The sequence below is a fragment of the Carassius gibelio genome, chromosome A5 (genome assembly GCF_023724105.1).
Source record: "Carassius gibelio isolate Cgi1373 ecotype wild population from Czech Republic chromosome A5, carGib1.2-hapl.c, whole genome shotgun sequence".
In the NCBI taxonomy this organism is placed as follows: domain Eukaryota; kingdom Metazoa; phylum Chordata; class Actinopteri; order Cypriniformes; family Cyprinidae; genus Carassius; species Carassius gibelio.
The window spans coordinates 9,932,359-9,951,139 of NC_068375.1; the positions used below are offsets into that span (position 1 = coordinate 9,932,359).

Genomic DNA, 18,781 nt, shown 5'->3' on the forward strand with positions numbered 1-18,781 from the left:
GGGGTGGATTGAGTCCTTGATGATTTTAACAGTTCTGCTTTTGCAGCGTTTGAGGCATTTGAGTGTCCTGCAGAGAGGGGAGAGCAGACCCTGAGATGCGCTCAGCTAAGCGCACAACTCTCTGCAGGGCTTTGCAGTCTTGACTGGAGCTGTTTCCATACCACACTGAGATACTGAGTCAATACACTTTCTATGGCCCCTGAAAAGAAAGTTTCCAGGATTACTGGTGAGACCCTGAATTTCCTCAGCTGTCACAGGTTAATAAAGCCAGGCAAAGACTGTACCATCTGTGTTTGAATGTGAGTAGTCCAAGTCAGGTCCTCTGAGATGTTTACACCAAGGTACTTGAAGCTGCTCACCCTCTCCACGGGGTTCCCGCTGATCATAAGAGGAGTATAGGGCCGCTGCTGTCTCTTCCTGAAGTCCACAATCAGCTCTTTAGTTTTGCTCACATTCAGAGAGAGACAGTTGTCCTGGCACCATGATGTTAATGTCTCTACCTCATCCAAGTATGCGGTCTCATTATTGTTGTGAATGAGGCCCAGAACCACAGTATCATCAGCATATTTGATTATTATAGATGTGGAGCTGTGCGAAGACAAGCAGCCATGTGTGTAGAGAGAGTAGAGCAGTGGACTCAAGACACAGCCCTGTGGGGCTCCTACATTCAGGGTGATGGAGTTGGAGGTGTACTGGCCTAGTTTCACCACTTGAGGTCTGCCAGTAAGGAAATTAAGAATCCAGTTGCAGAGTGAAGAATTATATATAAAAACATCATCAAAGTAGTCCATGTGACATCAGAGGGTCAGTTAGAATTTGTTGAAGCATCGAAAATACATTTTGGTCCAAAAATAGCAAAAACTACGACTTTATTCAGCATTATCTTCTCTTCTGGGTCTGTTGTGAGCGCATTCACAACGCTGCTAATGTATTTTCTGGTGCTCCCAATAACAAAGAAAACACATCAGCAGCATCACTGCAGTGTTTTGAACGTGCTCATAATAGAACCAGAAGAGAAGACAATGCTGAATAAAGTCGTCATTTTTGTTTTGACTACTTTGATGATGTTTTTCTTTGCTTTCTGGACATGGACAGTATACCGTACACACAGTTTCAATGGAGGGACAAAAAGCTCTCGGACTGAATCTAAAATATCTTAAACTGTTCTGAAGATGAACAGAGGTCTTACGGGTTTGAAACGACATGAGGGTGAGTCATTAATGACATAATTTCCATTTTTGGGTGAACTAACCCTTTAATTCTAATTATAGTTTGACTTCCCAATAACAGCACTGGTTTGGAGTGTTTTGAAGTGTTATATAGTGTCGTTCAGTGCAGGTTTTGTTTCTCATGAGCTCTTATCTCTGCTGCACTCACATTCTCTGCATCTCCTGTGATAAATCAAGAGCCTAGTTCCAGCGATAAACCCACTTCAGACCTCTTCACCTTCACCTGTCATTGCTGATGAAGTCTGACTCTCTGATCATGTCTGTGTCTGTAGGTTTTGGAGGTTTTGGGAGCACCAACACTAACACCAACCAGTAAGTGTTACGTCCTTCGCGTTCATTCACACACATCCGTCAGAGCTCTGCTCACACATTCATGTGTCTGATGTTTTTCAGAGCCCCGTCTCAGACGTTCAGCAGCTGGAGGAGTTGATCTGTGGACACTGACATCATCTGATGTGATGTGCTGTGGTTTTACAGTGCTCACGGAGGATTGAATATACCATGAGTTCATGTTCTTAACAATGTGCTGATGTCCTCCTGTTTTATGTTCAATGTGTTTCTTCTGTTAACTGCACAATGAGAAATAAACTCAAGCGCTGTTGACCGTACGTTTCATTTCTGTCCTTTACTGTCACACTGGAAAAAAATATTCAGATGATATTTTGAAATTATTGTATTTCAATTACATAAAAGACTAATAAACTTAATGTGATGCATATTTGTCAGTCATGCATAAATGCAATGGGTCAGATTTCTGCACTCAAAAGGTCATTGCATAGTTATTTCCATCTATTTGATTTTAAATTAGATGATAAATAGTGTGTGTGTGTGTGTGTGTGTGTGTGTGTGTGTCACAAGTCGCTCAGGCTCTTATCATCACAGCAGTCACTTCACATGCCTGTGGAAAGGAAAAGGCTCAAGTGCATCCAGATTCTTCTAGAAGAGATTCTGATAAAAGTTTGCTGAAACTACACTTGGACTTCCCCGGGTAACCACTGAAACCGGTTTCATGAAATAAGCCACTGATCCAAACCTTTGTTTGTTTGCGATTGTCTTTATGGTGAGGTTAAGATGTGCGGCGTGTCGAGCTCATTGACCTTTGACCCTGCGATACATCTGACATTTCATCTTTGACCAGCATCTTCCTCTAGTTCCTCAGGCATTAGAGGAGGTTTTGTTTTTTCACAAAGGCGTCATTCAGAAGCGTCTTCCTGATTATGTGTGTTTCTAGAGTGAGACAGGTGCGTGTAAATATAGCAGTGAATGCAGACGAATGCATCTGTAGCTCTGTGAGCGTCTGCTCTTCAGTCACTGCGCACTAGTTTGTATTTCCATCCTGCTGCAGATGATCAGAGCTTGGTGTCTAGAGATCAATCCCATCATGCCGCTGGAGTGTCTGGGCTCTGGGATGGAGTCTGTTAATCTCTCAGCTGCTTTAGTTTAAGCCTCGTCCTCAGCCACGGATAATGGGATAATACTCTCCATTATCAAACACGTTTAAATTCACTGATGAAACCAGCAGCAGATACACATGATCTAAAGCCACCACAGTCTGCAGTTCATCTGCTCACGATGAGAATACAGCAGGATCTTACACCAAAATGACACTGTTTATAAATGCATTTACATTACTGTTTCAGTAAGATTTGCATCATTACTGCAGTCTTCAGAAATCATTCTAATATGTTGATTTGCTGCTCAAGAAACAAGGTTTTATCAGTATCGAAAACGGTTCTGCTGGGGAACTGTGATGCATTTTATTTTTCGGGATTTTTTTATGGATGGAAGGTTCAAAAGAACAGCATTTATTTGAAATAGAAATCTTTTGTGACATTGTAATGCCTCCTTGATGAATAAAAGTGTACATTTCTTTCAAAAACAAGCAAAAAAAATAATTATATATACTGACGAGGTTGGTGAGAGTAATAAAATATTATACTAAATCTGTAATAATCTTGCATTCAGTCATTTTGTGCATTTGGTTGCCCGTGACTTTATTAATCCAGCAGCTCCAGCATCTCTTGACGGTTTCATCAGAATATTAATATTTGATCTGTAATAACAAAGGATGCAGAAACAAACAAATTGCAGAGGCGCCACACTCGCGCTGAATAAAAGACAAGAGACTCTGTTGAACTTCAGTTTTATTCTTCATGAAAAATTCAGCGCTCTTTGAATGTTTTGTTCTTCTCACAAATGTGCATCTTCACAGTTTGAAATGTTTCCCACTTCTGTTTTTTCAAGTATTATTGTCAAACTATAAAAAACGGCCAAAAATCCCATCATTCCTTTGAAAAGGGAAAAAGATAAGTCTGACGCCACACACACGCACACACACACACACACACACTTGCAGTATAAACATGTGGTACGGCTAACAGAGCTGGAGGAACTCAGTGTTACTATTGCATATCAAAACTAGATGATTGGAGGATTTATTGTGGATTTGCAGTCTTCATATTGTCTCATAAAGTCAGTATTTCAAGCCAAACAGAATCCTGTGAGAATGAGGAGTCTTGCCATGAGCACAAGTGTTTACTAATGCATGAATGGATCTGATGATGGATAAAAGTGTTGGAAGTACAAGTCTCAGAAATCGAATTCTTCAGTCATTGTGTATATGCATCCAAACACACACACACACACACATGCAGACTTGTGTCATGTGAGACTAACTAAAGCATCCAAAAGCATCTGATGAAATGACACACACGACGGTCTTTTAATTGATTGTATGAGACGTCCACCACTGACCAGTGCACTGAGGAAGATTGATGTTAAAGCTCAGTGTCTGTTGTGGCGTTTGATCCATTTGTGCATATAAATGCTGGTCAAAGTTTGACTGCAGCTGGACTAAATCACATAATCAATGCTCATCTGTCCATCAACACAATCACATCTCAGTATAATAAGGCCTTCAACAGGATCAATAACAAATGGCATCAGGAAGCGCTGAAGTGCGTTTAATCTTTTGCAAAATGGATAAAAATTGTGCTCAATTGTCATTTGCATGAATTTTAAGCAAATCTGACCTCAAATTCTCAACACTGCAATGCAAAAAAAATATTATAAAAATGTATTTACATGCTACGGGTCAAAAGTTCACAATTTATCAATGTTTTTTAAAGAAGTCTCTTCTTCTCACTCACCAAGGCTGCAGTTATTTGATCAAAAAGACTGTAAAAGAGTGAAACATTACAATTTAAACAAACTTTTTTTCTATATGAATTCTATTGTAAAATGTTATTTATTGCTCTAATCAAAACTGTATTTTCAGCATCATTACTCCAGTCTTTAATGTTACATGGTCCTTCAGAAATCATTCTAATATGCTGATTTGCTGCTAAAGAAAAAAAATCTAATTATTATCAATGATGAAAACGTGCTGTGGAAACAGTGACACGATTTGTTTTTCGTTTTGATGAATAGAGAGTTCAGCATTTATTTCAAACAGGAATCCTTGGTAATGTTATAAATGCCTTCAATGTTTTCACTGCATTTTAGATCAAATAAATGCAGCCTTACAAAATCATATCGGAATTATTTCAAACCTTTGACATACATCATGGTCATAACTGCAGTTCTGCCATGAAAGCAATGTCTAGTTCTTGTGCAGAATTGTTGCCTGGACAAGAGCTTCACTCATTCTAGGGTTTTTCAGTGCCTTCATTCTGAAGGTGTTTGATTTGAGGATCAGCGCTCCTGTCGCCCCACGCACATCTCATTCAGACTCCAGCAGAATAGACTGATCGATCTTAGCTGGTAAGAACTCTATCGATTGGCCATGACGTCTTGACACTGACTGACACAGTAGAAAATATAGATTTTTGGACTCTCGGCTCTTGTAAAACACACTGGAAGTGGCTGGTTGACATTAAACTAAAACATTATAGCTTGTGCTGAAAACACTGAATGCTTAAGGACTGTGTCCTCGTTTGGTTGGGCGCAAGGCGCTCATCGAAGTCCCATTAGATGATGACTAACTAGGACACATCCAGTAAAAATCTATGGACAGGTAGGATGTGCGAGGTTTACTGCATTGCATTTGGTTTAAGGCGAAGAGTTTGCAGTGAAAGCAATGTAAACTTAAGGCAGCATGAATCGGACGCTCTTTCCATCTGTCAGAGATGCAGTATTCCCACTTTGTCTTTTTGCAGTGGTGTTTAGCACAGTGATTCCCAATCCGATTTGGTCTCAGTGTTTGGGAGGGATGACCACCAATGGCTCGCCTGTCCACGGCCGCCACATCAGCACCTGAGCGTCGTTGGCGTTGGGTTTGACCATGGCGTTGGGCGGGATGGCTTCATTCTTCCCCAGCATCTGTGGCTGCTCCTGAGCGATGGGTTCACACAACTTGGCTCTCTGTCCCAGTGGCTTGTCGGGATCCACCTCGATGTGTAGACGCATGCGCCAGCGAACTGTCTGCAGCACCAGGATCTCGCCTGACGCCTGGTTCATTGCCACCAGCCATGTGGTGAAACTCTGGTCCCTCCAGATGCTGCTTAGCATGGGCACATTGCTGTCACTCACCGGGACGCCCCACGTCACGCTGGGGTAGAAGTTGTCGTTCATGCTGATGGTGAACTTGGTGTCCTTCTTAGTGGGACCCACGATGGTGCAGGTCTCAGTGGTGTTGCCGTACCAGGGGTAGTTGACGCCATCTGAGTCGCTGATGGCTTGGATTTTTCCATCTTGGAGATCAGGCAGCTCCCAGCTGGACCTGCGGGAGACACCGGCGGATGAGAGCATGACAACAAATGGGCCGAATGAAGTGTGCTGACTCTAGAGAAAGCAGAACACTAGTTGCCAAAGGCCAGAGATGCTTTTTATTCCAGCACTTAGAGGAAGTTAAACATAGAACGGGGATGTTGGTCTGACTGTCCATCAAAAGAGACCTTTAATAAAGAACAACACACATCTTTATCGTCTCCGGCGACCACCATCATCATCTTCTGACTCACACTGCACCTTTCTGCTCTCGTGGAAAAAAAGTGCACTTCACTGTATTGAATGTGCACTTTTAGTGCACTTCAAATCTAATCAGAACATTTTTAGAAATCTGTATTTGCATTTAGTATAATATTAATGAAATAAAAGGCCACTTAATTGTACTTAAAGAGACACTTTCATGAGTGTTTCTTAGCACAGTTAAGTACACTTTTAAAAAATTATGCATTATAATTAAATGAAATCAAATTAAAGTCAATGTAAAGCAATATTAAATGTGTTCTAAATTTATCACACCACAGTAAAATGTAATTAACCACCCAGCCGAATTTGAAATAAATAAATAAAAATAAATAAATAAATAAAAATGCTGGGGGTGTGTCCACTGTCAGCACTGAATCCACGCCCACTCGCGGGAAAGCTATGCTTTGAGCACATCGAGCAACAAGCATTTTATTTTCCTTTTTTTGTAATTTTGTTGTGTGTTTTTGTAATTTGTATGAGTATTTGTTTTAGTTATTTTAGTACATAAATTTAAGCTAAATAGGACATTTAGGTCATTAATATTGCTCTTTACTTATTTGTACAGTTACACTGTAACAACACTCTAAAAATGGCTGGGTTAAAAATAACCCAATTGGCAACCCAGCACTGGGTAAATATTGGACAGAACACATGCTGGGTTAAAGTAACCCAGCATGCTGGTTTACACATTTTAACCCAGCATGTTGGGTTATTGAGAAAACCCAAGATAGAGTCATTTTTACCATTTGTGGGTTTGCATTTTTATGATTCTGGGTTATTCTTGCTGGGTTATTCTCATAATTTCACTTTTGCTTAACAAAGCAATCATGGATTAATAAATAATGAAGAATACAGGTTATTTAGACTGTTAAAAAATATTTTTAATGCCATCTGACATTAAAAAATTTGTACCAATGACAACAACATGGAATTTTCCCTTTTTTTGTTTCCAGCAAATGCAAAATAAATAAATAAAAATCACAGAAATACAGTTGCAATAAATAAGAAAATTATTTCTGAATGACCTGTGTCTAGCTGTTTAACTATTACATTTTTACGTTTAGCTATTTAAATACACAGTGAAATGACATTGACAATTAACATTCTTTAAATTTAAATGTAAAATCATTTAAAGATGTCCTTAAATTTATATCAAGTATATAAAGACTCCTACGTAGGTAGATGTGCACTGCTTAGGGTAGTTCAACATATAGTTCACCCAAAAATGAAAATTCTGTCATTTATTACTCAACTTCATGTCGTTACAAACCCGTAAGCCCTTCGTTCATCTTCAGAACACAAGTTAAGATATTTTCGTTGATATTCAAGAGCTTTCAGACCAGGGTGAATAATTAGTGACAATTGTCATTTTTGGGTGAACTATTGTCAAACACTTAAGCTCTGAAGCAAAGATCTACACCTGAGAGCAGTGTACTCTGCTATAGAGCCTGTCTATGGAAGGACAATTTTCAAAAGGAATTGCTAATTATATTTTCAATTGCGTTTTCCACATGTGACAAATTGTGACAATCCAAACACAATTGCAAATCTTGAACAAAAACACTGTTTCAAAAACACTGAACAAAAATTACGGTTTCAGTTTTCATAAATGCACAGTGACTGCCAAATTTCAAATGAAAAAACAAAGTCCGTTTGCAGCTGTATTTTCCATGTATTATGAGTAATAAGCCTCTCATATTGATCAAATTCTGCATCATAGCAGCTTTACAGTATTGAATAGGAAAATAGTGTGTAATAATGCAAAGGGACAAAAGTAAACACTCAGTTTTCAGTTAAAGTCAATTCGTCATTGATTCAGTGATGTATCGTCCCTCTGTGCAATCAAGTGGATGATATCGCTTGATATTAATTGTCTCCAACTAAAGAAAAACAAGGAACCAAAACTCCATCGGTGACAGAATGGAGAAAAAAACCTTGGGAGAAACCAGGCTCAGTTGGGGGGCCAGTTCTCCTCTGACCAGACGAAACCAGTAGTTCAATTCCAGGCTGCAGCAAAGTCAGATTGTGCAGAAGAATCATCTGTTTCCTGTGGTCTTGTCCTGGTGCTCCTCTGTGACAAGGTCTTTACAGGGGATCTGTATCTGGGGCTCTAGTTGTCCTGGTCTCCTCTGTCTTTCAGGGCAGTAGAGGTCCTTTCTAGATGATGATCTCCATCTGGTCTGGATACGTACTGGATACGGGTGGCTACGGTGACCTTGGAATAATAGAGAAACAGACTAATGTTAGCATAGATGCAACATAAGAACAAGTACATGAGGTGTTACTAATTACCATGTCTGTTTTTTCACTGTGTCGCACATGTTACCTGCCAAAACTCAAATGGAATCTTTAGCATCTGAATTTCCAATGCCTCACATTGAAAACTGTCCATTTTTGTCAGAGGTGGGACCATACTATGGAGAGTGTTTGTATTGGGAGGTGACATCACTCAAAGACAATTGTGCCAAATGCTTTGAACAATGGAGGTTAAGGCACTACTAAAGGCAGCTGCCGCTCCGAGAGATGTGTGATAAAGAACAGACAGTGCAACCCGGATCTCCCTATATTCTTGGCACCTCACACAATAAATAATTCTGTCATTTTTACCCCAAATACAACTACTATCTCCTGCTAACCGTTAGAGCCACATGGTACTATTGGTCAATATTCACCATTAACCAAATGCTTTTCACCGGAGGAATAAAATATAGGGTAAGCTGCAGCTAGTTAAATAAGAGTAGAACTGCAATGTTGTTTGCTGACGTGCATCAGAGTGCAAACAGTGAGAGATTTGGGGTAAAAACTACAAAATATCTCCCAATAAAAACACGCCCCATAGTATAGTCCCACCCTTGACACAAATTGACAGCTTTCTGTGTAAGGCATCTGAAATACAAATGCTTTTCAATTGAGTTTGGACTATTTCACAATGTATATGTCCACATGTGGAAAAATACAATTAAATATACAATTTGCAATTCCTTTTGAAAATAGTGCAGAATATCCTTACCTGTCCATTGATTATGATCAATGCCTGAGAGATCTGCTGCCATTTTTAAATCGCCATGACAATTGGATGGGGTTTTGTGGACTCTGCTCAGTTAAGGAATTCCATGTTTGTTCCAACCTTTAAAATAAAGTTTAAAAAAAAGAAAAAAATACAAATTGTTTTAATAACAGTGATTCAGTTCAATTAACTGTGTGAAGTTAATCATGAAATTGACCCATCATGATTATGAGTTAAATTCACCTATGAGTTGGTCTACAGAAGCAGAATATGATATAGTGATTGGCTGAAAGGTGTGCTTTCAAACTGTCTAATCAATGGGATGTTCCAGTCATTATAAATCACAGTTTTATGTTAATATGCTGGCTATATCAAACACACACAGTCACTGACACAGTGTGCGAGCACACAGACATTTCTATGACAAGTCACGTAGGTATAACAGTCCATATATAAAAACTTATAGATGTACCAAAGTGATAAGGACAAGTCAAAAACACGATCTGGAAAATTAATATATGATGTTTACGCTCATAAATTAGGTACATTCTGGTGCAGCTTTAACTATAGCACGAAATAAAAATATATGTGCGTTTAAGTTACGTGAGGGTTAACGTTAGTTGATTATCACAGACAAACAATTATGTAAAATGTATAATAAACACGAACTTACCGTTAGACGCATCAATAAGACTGCACTCGACGAGTTTTACTCTCACAAATGTATCCATGCGCTTTTCTGACAGGAAAAAAAACATTTTGAATTATAATTTGTATGTAAAAAGACTTTATAAACCACAAAAGCATCAAATCACTTCACTAACGCGGCCAGCGTCACTCGCTGTGCGTGCGCGCACTTTGAAATGCCCTGAGACGTCGATTCTTTTCCGGGAATCACTTTGTTCGAGAATTACTGAACCGGTTTACTTGAACTGGGTCGTCGGTTCTTTTAGACCTGCGGTCCGACTATATTGTACGTAATTTGTATGATTTAAATGTCGATATGGACAACTGCAGGCGTTTACATTAGAGCAGAAAGTCGTATTCACTTTTTGAACTCATTTGACTCACTTAAATATCAAATTCGCTTTTCAGTGTCAGAAACTACTTTTTCCTCTATTTTCACAGGTATTCGCATATTTCAGCCATCAGTCACTGTCTGAAACTTAATAAAACTTTATTAATATGTCGTCTCAGATACCTTAACACGATTATGCGAGTCGCGTAACGTCAAAAAGTGACAGTTGGGAGCGATTTAAACATCTTCAAGGCGCGTTAAATAACCCAGCGCTGGCCTGAAACAACCCAGCGACGCAACCCAGCAGGTTTAACCCAACACCTGGTAAATTGAAACTACCCAAAAGTGTTTAAAAAGAAATTAAATAACCCAACCAAATGACCCAACAGACTCAACCCAGCATTTTGGGTTAAAAAATAACCCAGCCGTTTTTAGAGTGAATGACACCTTAAAAGTGAAACATTCAAAGTTACTAAACTACATCTTAATCACTACAAATGTATAATTAAAAATAGAATTAAATACATGACATACAAGTTTCAACAGAAATGACTTTAACATATATTTTTAGTTCATAAATGCCTGTCAGTACATTCAGCAGTAACTTTAACAATATTTCAACACGATTATTAAATTACATAATGAGATGTTTTAAAGTCCTACACTTAAGAGGGTCAAAGACACTAAATTTATTTTTTTTAAATTTCATTTTTATTTTTTTAACTACTCATTATAAATGTATGCTAAAAAGTTAGGGTATAGTTAGTATATATATCTTAGTATATATTTTTTTCACCCAAAAATAAAGTTCTGTCATCATTTACTCCCTCATTTGTTCCAGAGCCGTAATGTGGTTGTTTGGATGAGATTACTTCAATAATAATGAATTTATGATTCTGTTCCACATACAAAGCATCATATGATGTGTCATGTGAACTACATTTGTGACCCTGGAGCACAAAAGCAGTCTTAATATCCTAATGATTTTTGGCATAAAAGAAAAATCGGTCATTTTGACCCGTACAATGGTTTTTTGGCTATTGCTACAAATATACCCCAGAGACTTGAGTAAAGATTAATATTTTGTAAATGTCCTACTATAAATATTAAATAATAATTAATAAAACATAATTTTTTATTATTAATATGCAAAATAGTTAGATCTCAGCCAAATATGGTCAAATCCTAACAAAGCATACATCAATGGACAGCTTATTTATTAGTACAAATCTCAATTTCGAAAAAATTGACCCTTAAGACTGGTTTTGTGGTCCAGGGTCACATTTATGTTCTACTTTAAAGATTCCTCATTGTTTGAAAGTTCTTGAACTCAACAGAATTTATGCTCTGTGTAAGTGCAGCGTGAACATTCTGCTAAACATCTTCTTTCATGTTTTACAGATGATTGATGGTCACACATGTCATGATGTTGAGCTGATTATCACAGACATCTGATTGGTGTGATCTTTGCCTTTAAACAGTGAAGGCAGTGACCTTCTCTGAACAGCACAATCAGCACAGACGCAGGTGACAGCGGGACAAACCACAGAGCTGCTGGCCTATCGATTCCCTGATGCAGGAAAACCATGACCTTTCTCCCAGAACTCACGGATCAGCAGCAGAGCATCATGGGAAAGAGTCACGTGACATGAACACACGAGGGGATTTGATTATCATCAGGGGAATAAGAATAGAAATTCTTCAAGTGTGTGTAAGTGTGTTTATGCTCATGTACCCAAATGCTCTCATGAAAAAACTGATCAAAATTCATGTTAAATAAAGTCTAATGTGAGTTTTGGTTGTTGTTGTTTTTTTGGTTTTATTTTTTTTTTTGGGGGGGGGGGTTGAGTGTTTTTATGTGTGTCCTCAAGAACTTAAATATAATATGTTATCCTCTTAATTTACATGTATATGAATTACAAACGTACTATGATGGTTTAAAACATCATAGTAAGACAAGTTAGCAATCATAATTCAGTGTGGTATTTGGCACAGCCGTAATGAGGAAATGATGTTAGATGTTTATTCTTATATCATTCACACTGATTAACATGACATTTTATTCCTAAAAACATAATAAAATTCATTTGTTTCTGTCTGTTTACAGTATTTTCTGAATTATGGGATGATTAAAAGAGAAATCCAAAGTCCCCTCTGAAAAAAAATAAAAAAAACATTTAATATGCCAACAAATCAATAATCTTAATACTTAAAACTGTGATTAATCAACTGATGAAAAATAAGGTGAAATCTATTAGTTAACATTTTTACACTGTTCACCTGGTGTGTCTTGCCTTGAATGAACACTTTACTGTGTGTTATTTTACTTTATGTAAAATAACAATCTGTAACAATAGATTAATATTGCTGACATTCATATAATCATAAGATATGAGCAGAACAGATGAGCTTCAGACAGATTCGGCAGGACCGGCATCATCAGGCCAGAACAGCGGCTGAGATATCAGTCAAGAGTGTTTCCACACCATATAAAACTCAACACTCAATAAAAACTGGTGCAGAAACTAGAAAATGCTAGTCAGTTTTACAAGTAATTACTAAAAAGGCAAGTAACACACTGAATTAAATCCAAAATGTTTAAGTATAAAGACTGGAATATTATTTTCTTGTTAAAGTGCAGAAGGAACAGCTGGACATTTGCTAAAATGAATTTGTCTGTTCAAACAAGAAACTGAATAATGATATCTGCAGTAAATAAGTGCTTATCACTTTACTGTCTGCAGTAAACACTACCTTCAAATACGTTTTTGCAGTCATATGAAGAATGCAAAGAGCTGCTATAAAGGATATGTTGTCATCGACTTACAAAGGAAGTGGAACTAGTGGCTAAAAAACGAACGGCTGCTTTCACAATTTGAACATGTCATTGCAGCATTTGTTTTAAACGTATGATCATTGCTGTGCTCTTGTTTCCAGGAATGTGTGGAGGCTGAGCATGTGCAGTGTCCAGATATCTTAAGACGGGAAGGGTTTATTTTTTGTTTCATAAAGGAAATAGGGCTAAGTGTAGCCTCTAACAGTATGCAGGCTATGTAGTATCACCACACACACATACATACATGATCAAATCATCACACTGTACACATCACGGACAGAACGACAAGGTGATCCTACATGCACACGTGTCTGTTTGTCACATATGTTCACACTGGTTTGGAAGTACTGTTCAGACACATTTGAGCTTCCCAAATCACTTGTAGCATCACTGAAAACACTGAGAAGTTTGGTTTAAAAGAAGCACGCTGTTAGACATTTCAAAGGGTTTTTACAGTAACTTACTGTAAACACTGTTTTACAGTAACAATGCGGTACTGTGATCATGCAATACAGTGCAATTACTGTAAAAGAAATCAAAATCATCAGTATACTGCTGTAATTCATTAATTTGAATATAGATTTAATAATTTGTATATAGAATTCATTTTATTGTTAATCTTAAATACGTACTACTGACATTCAATTCAAACAGACACAATTATTATAAAATATCAAATTCTTTATTTAAAAGATTGAATAAGATTGGAACAGTGCATCTTCACCATTTCTCCCGTCTTATGACATTTTGCAGTATATTATTGTTGTATCCTCTGGATTTTTCCTCACAATGAATCCTTAGGCAACAGAAAAATATTAGGGAAAAAATATAAGCAGCCAAAGAATAGATATTAAGGTATCTTCAAAACCCAGGTGCTGCTCCAAAACATAGGCCACCTTTGTTCACCATCCACTTTGTTACAGAAAGAAACATATTCCCTGAAAGACAAGAAGTAATTACAAATTTTTAAAAGGTAAACCCCTTATAGAATAAACACAAATCTCTCAAAACAATAGGCAGGTTACTCATGAATTATCCAACCCGATCTCACGGCAATTCGTACATTTTTCACGAGGTGGCTTATTCGTACGAATTCGTACGACCACACTCATACAAATTAATATGATTTTTGCCAAATCGTACATATTTTACAAGTTGCACAATTCGTATGAATTTGTACGAATGACTTACACCTAACCCCGCCCCTAAACCTAACCGTCACTGGGGTTTAGACAAATCGTATAAAATCGTACGAGTGAGGTCGAACAAATTCGTACGAATAAGCCACCTGGTAAAATATGTACGAATTGGTCGTGAGATAGCGTTGGAATTATCAGTCTCAGTGTGGCTGGCCTCGTCTTTGATGCTTCATTGCAGTTGCCTTAAAACGCACACATACACACACAAAATGCAGTAAATCTTATATTCCGTAAAAAAAAAACTAATGCCAAAACTAGAAAGGTGGCCATGAAACTTTTGCTAACGTATGATTTAATTTATTTTAAGCTACTAGCCAACGTTATCGCCCGAAAAAAAAATCACATTAGTTAATATAAGGTAAGTGCTCCTCGTTAAAATAAATTTAATTCGGTAAAAGACAGTGCAGTTTACAGTGGTGAAGTTCATGTTACCACCATGTTTACGATAAACTGGCACGCAAAAAACTGACAAAAACAGACGGACAATCATAAATTATATGATATTATTACCTTGCTGGCTGGTCTTTGTTATTCTCTCATAAGGTGCATCACTCACAGCACAGATGTACTCCGGCCCGGGTCTCTTCCACACGCAGGTTCAATCCCTGGGCAAAACCCGCGGCGCAACGCAACAAAAGACAATACAGAACCCATTAGAATCAGTAATCAAATCTACACAATAGAGGCTGGACAGTAAACTGAGGCCCCGGGGTATGTCTAGTACTCCAAAGGCTCGCGCTGTTTCTGACGCAAAGGACAAATGGATTTGCCTGTCATTATTATTGAATCATTACAAGCGATTTAACTTGTCCAGTGCAGACGGTCTCGAGCTTTTGCGGAGTTGTAGACACGCTGTAAGGCAAATCCTGTCAATCCAAATGTGAGAAATGAGAGGGAAAAAACTCAATGCAATGACCTAAAGAGGAAAGTAAAAACAGTAGTATGCAACAAATATAAGATAAAAAAACCACAGTCTCTGAATATGACGTCAGAAAATTCCCATTGTGCAAAGGAAATTACAGTTATTTACTGTACAGGGAATTGATGTGCAGTTGTATACTGGGTGATATACAGTAAATAACTGTAGAAATTATAGAAATGTACAACATTGTGTGTGCCATACACAAATATTGCCGAACATCTGAAGACTGCTGACTTCTGACTGTCCAACTTGACTGTGTAATTACATTACTGATGATAAACTGTGTATTTGATGTGATAGTTGTTACTGGATACACTCTCCTCGTTACAGTGAAATTATGCAATTAAGTGCTGAAGTGCAATTAATGTTCTTATGGTTAGGGTTAAATAATTATGAATTATTAACTTTTGTACAGTAAGTGTGTGTAACACAACAATACTAAAACAAGGTGTTACCATGTCTTTTCTTTAATTTCTCATATAAAAATATTTATCATGGCAGCCAAAGCTTTACCTAAAAGTTGCTACAGTTGTAGTTTCAACAGTATAAGTGCAACAAATGATGCATAACTTGAATTCATGTCATGCATTAAAGTGTTGAGCTGTAACAGGCAGAAGGTGTGAAGGAGTGTTCGTGTTGAATGTCAGATACACTTACATCCCTTTGGATCCGTATTTGTTGTAGAACTCCATGTGGTTGCACGCCTGGATCCAGCCGACCGTCCAGCTCTCTTTTCCGGCCACCGGCGGCACCAGGACCCGGGCGGACGCGCGGAAATGCGGCGTGCGGTAGCGCAGCACCACGCTAGAGGACTCGTCGATGCTGGTGGGGTTCGAGTCGATAGAGGAGTTCACCTCCAGAACCATGATGCTGTCCCGGAAACTCTTGGGTTTGCATCTGATGCTCTGAATACAGCCCATCACCAGCAGCACGAGCGGCCAGCAGAACATCAACCCTCAGAAGGACGCACACTACACACACTGACCCCCAGAAGGACGCACACTAGACACCCTGACAGAGGAACTGCACGCGCAAACACTAAACGACGCGTCGCGGTGTCGCGTCAGGAATAAAAACGGCGTTTCTTATAAACAAAAACATAATCGTTATTTCGTCGATAATAAAAAATAAAACAAAATGAACTTAACTGAAAACAATGTTCCGTCAACTTGTCATTGGCATACCGTTAACGCTCCGCTCACACATAACATTCTGCAATCACCGTCAAAAGGGCATTTCCGCATCGTAACCTCACAGCAGTGCGTGTAGATTAAAATAAATAGGTTAAATCCATCCACTCAGAATACTCCTGGCATTTGGTGTATATATCTGTATTCTTTTGCAATGAATATTAAAATTCCATGAGTTTTTCCTTGGGGCTCAGTTGGTGGAAGCTCAGTTTCTTGTGCACTTATGAGTAACATTAAACGATCCGTCTCAGCATCAGGTGAATTTCATCAGCACACGTTAATAAACATGGGAGGTGAATAAACCAGTCCCGCTGTCACGAACACACATGCTGTGATGGACAGCCCATTATTTCGCTTCTCTCTTCATCAGTTATAATCCATCCTCATCCTCCTCCTCATCCTCGCGCCGGTGCTGCGCTCATCCTCCGTCCCGCAGCGCTGTGCGCGTCACCGCATCAGCTGCAGCTGCTCCACTCCGAGCGCCCGTGGTGTCACTTCCGCTCCCCGGCGCGCGCATTATGGGGCGTATAGTTCTGCTAAGAGAGGTGCTCCTGCAATTTGTTGGGCGAAAACGATATTTATATATTTTGAGGGGATTACAGGCAGCATCAAATGTCTAAGATGCTTCATGCGTTTAAGCACCTTGGAGAACGCCGACGCTACATTCAGCCACTTATTGTGACCCATACTCAGAATTTGTGTTCTGCATTTAACCCATCCAAAGTGCACACACACAGAGCAGTGAACACACACACACACTGTGAACACACACCCAGAGCAGTGGGCAGCCATTTATGCTGCGGCACCCGGGGAGCAGTTGGGGGTTCGATGCCTTGCTCAAGGGCACCTCAGTCGTGGTATTGAAGGTGGAGAGAGGGCTGTACATGCACTCCCCCCACCCACAATTCCTGCCGGCCCAGGACTCGAACCCACAACCTTTCAATTGGGAGTCTGACTCTATAACCATTAGGCCATGACTTCCCCATTATGCCATGACTTACTGTCTACTAAGGTGAAGACAGTTTCATTAAAGGGCACATAACATACACAGTTTCGCGGCTTCGCCTAATCTCGTGTTAATCTTGAGTACCTATAGAGTAGTACTGCATCCTTTATATCTCCAAAAAGTCTTTTAGGCTAGTGACAAATGGTCAAAAAATGCTTTAGTTTTTGAGATACCCCTACCGGAGGTAGAACTAAACCCAACAATGTTTTTCATTGAATAAAGGTCTCCCATATATGAAATGGGTTCTTGGCTAAAAATATTTTACTGCTAAGATTGTTAAATTAACAGATATTGTTATACACCCCAAAACCAATAAAGGACTAAAATATAGCCTGTCCGTATGGGAGTTAAGGCATATAAACTAATGCAGATCAATCACACAAGCTCTGAGAGCTTTGAAACTTTACATGTTTGTTGCCAGGAAGTTGGTTAAACTACTACAAAAGACTGGATGTAAATATCTTGATGTATGGAATAAATAGATACATGTAAACACATACCTAAAATAAGCGGACATGCACAAATTTAATATCTATGCAGAATGTTTTCATTTACTTTGTGCTTGCTTTGCCTGGGATTATTATAGAAACACATATGATGGCTTGTTGGAAAGGTGGGGTTGATGAATCCAGCAATACCAAATATGTAAATATAGCATGACAAATAGGAGTGTTCTGTCACTCAATGTATGAGGTGTCAAAAATGAATGAAAATGGAACACTGACATAATTTAGTCTAAAGCCCCATCAGTGGTGAGAAGAATGTTGACAAATTCATTGTTTCTGTAAAGTAACTTACATTAGGTAAGTGCTGATCTATATTTATGATACATTTAATAATGATACATTTCATAAGGCACAGTATACTATACAATTCATATGAACCACAGATCCAATTGAAGGTTAACATTGGAATGGAACACCTTTATTAAAATATCATCGCTGTCGGGCGGAAACCTCGCATGTCCAGATTTTGTCAATTTCATATTTTTTCACAAATCGATGCTATTGGTCAGTCTCCATGTGGTTCTTTTATTCTTACAAATTATTAAACAATCTAAAGTGTTGAAAATAGATTGAGAGCGAATCTCTTAACTCCATCGGACACTTCAACTGTCTGAGAATCCTTGTAACTCCACCTCTTCTTCACATTTTGTGTCCTCAGGATTTAAAGTCGCAACGATTGAGAAATCCTCATCGAGCAACACATAAAGCAAGCTTTAACTCTGATTTTATCTGTGTTAAACTATGATATCAGTTATTGATGTATTTTAAAATGTCTACTTATTAATAGGCTTATTATTACTAGGCTTATTATACGTGTGCATAGAAGTTTTAAAATGTATCTAATTTCTAATTCTACTTGTATTGAATTAAATGTTTTGGATACCAGCATTAAATTAT

General features: G+C 38.4%; 2 protein-coding genes across 5 annotated transcripts in view; one reads left to right on the forward strand and one right to left on the reverse strand.

The window, feature by feature from the left end:
- Window positions 1-1,837, forward strand: part of nup214 (nucleoporin 214) — a 63,856-nt gene extending 62,019 nt beyond the window's left edge. For 2 of the 3 annotated variants that reach the window (XM_052591666.1, XM_052591667.1), the window contains exons 35-36: window positions 1,502-1,541; window positions 1,623-1,837. In XM_052591666.1, coding sequence (XP_052447626.1) covers window positions 1,502-1,541; window positions 1,623-1,659 — 77 coding nt within the window. In that variant the 3' untranslated portion in view covers window positions 1,660-1,837. Of the gene's footprint in view, window positions 1-1,406; window positions 1,542-1,622 lie in introns of those variants that run through there. The other variant, XM_052591668.1, reaches the window with a different exon arrangement.
- Window positions 1,838-3,360: 1,523 nt separating this feature from the next.
- fam78ab (family with sequence similarity 78 member Ab) lies at window positions 3,361-16,828 on the reverse strand. Of its 2 annotated transcripts, XR_008165698.1 has the most exons (3): window positions 15,840-16,828; window positions 5,220-5,949; window positions 3,361-5,182 (listed from the first exon to the last, which is right to left on the reverse strand). XR_008165698.1 is itself a non-coding variant. In XM_052591671.1 (2 exons), the coding sequence occupies exons 1-2, from the start codon at window positions 16,130-16,132 to the stop codon at window positions 5,424-5,426; spliced, it is 819 nt and encodes a 272-aa protein (XP_052447631.1). In that variant the 5' UTR covers window positions 16,133-16,828; the 3' UTR covers window positions 3,361-5,423. The 2 variants fall into 2 exon arrangements, 1 of the variants encoding a protein (XP_052447631.1); XM_052591671.1 differs by having other exon boundaries at window positions 3,361-5,949.
- Window positions 16,829-18,781: the final 1,953 nt, after the last annotated feature.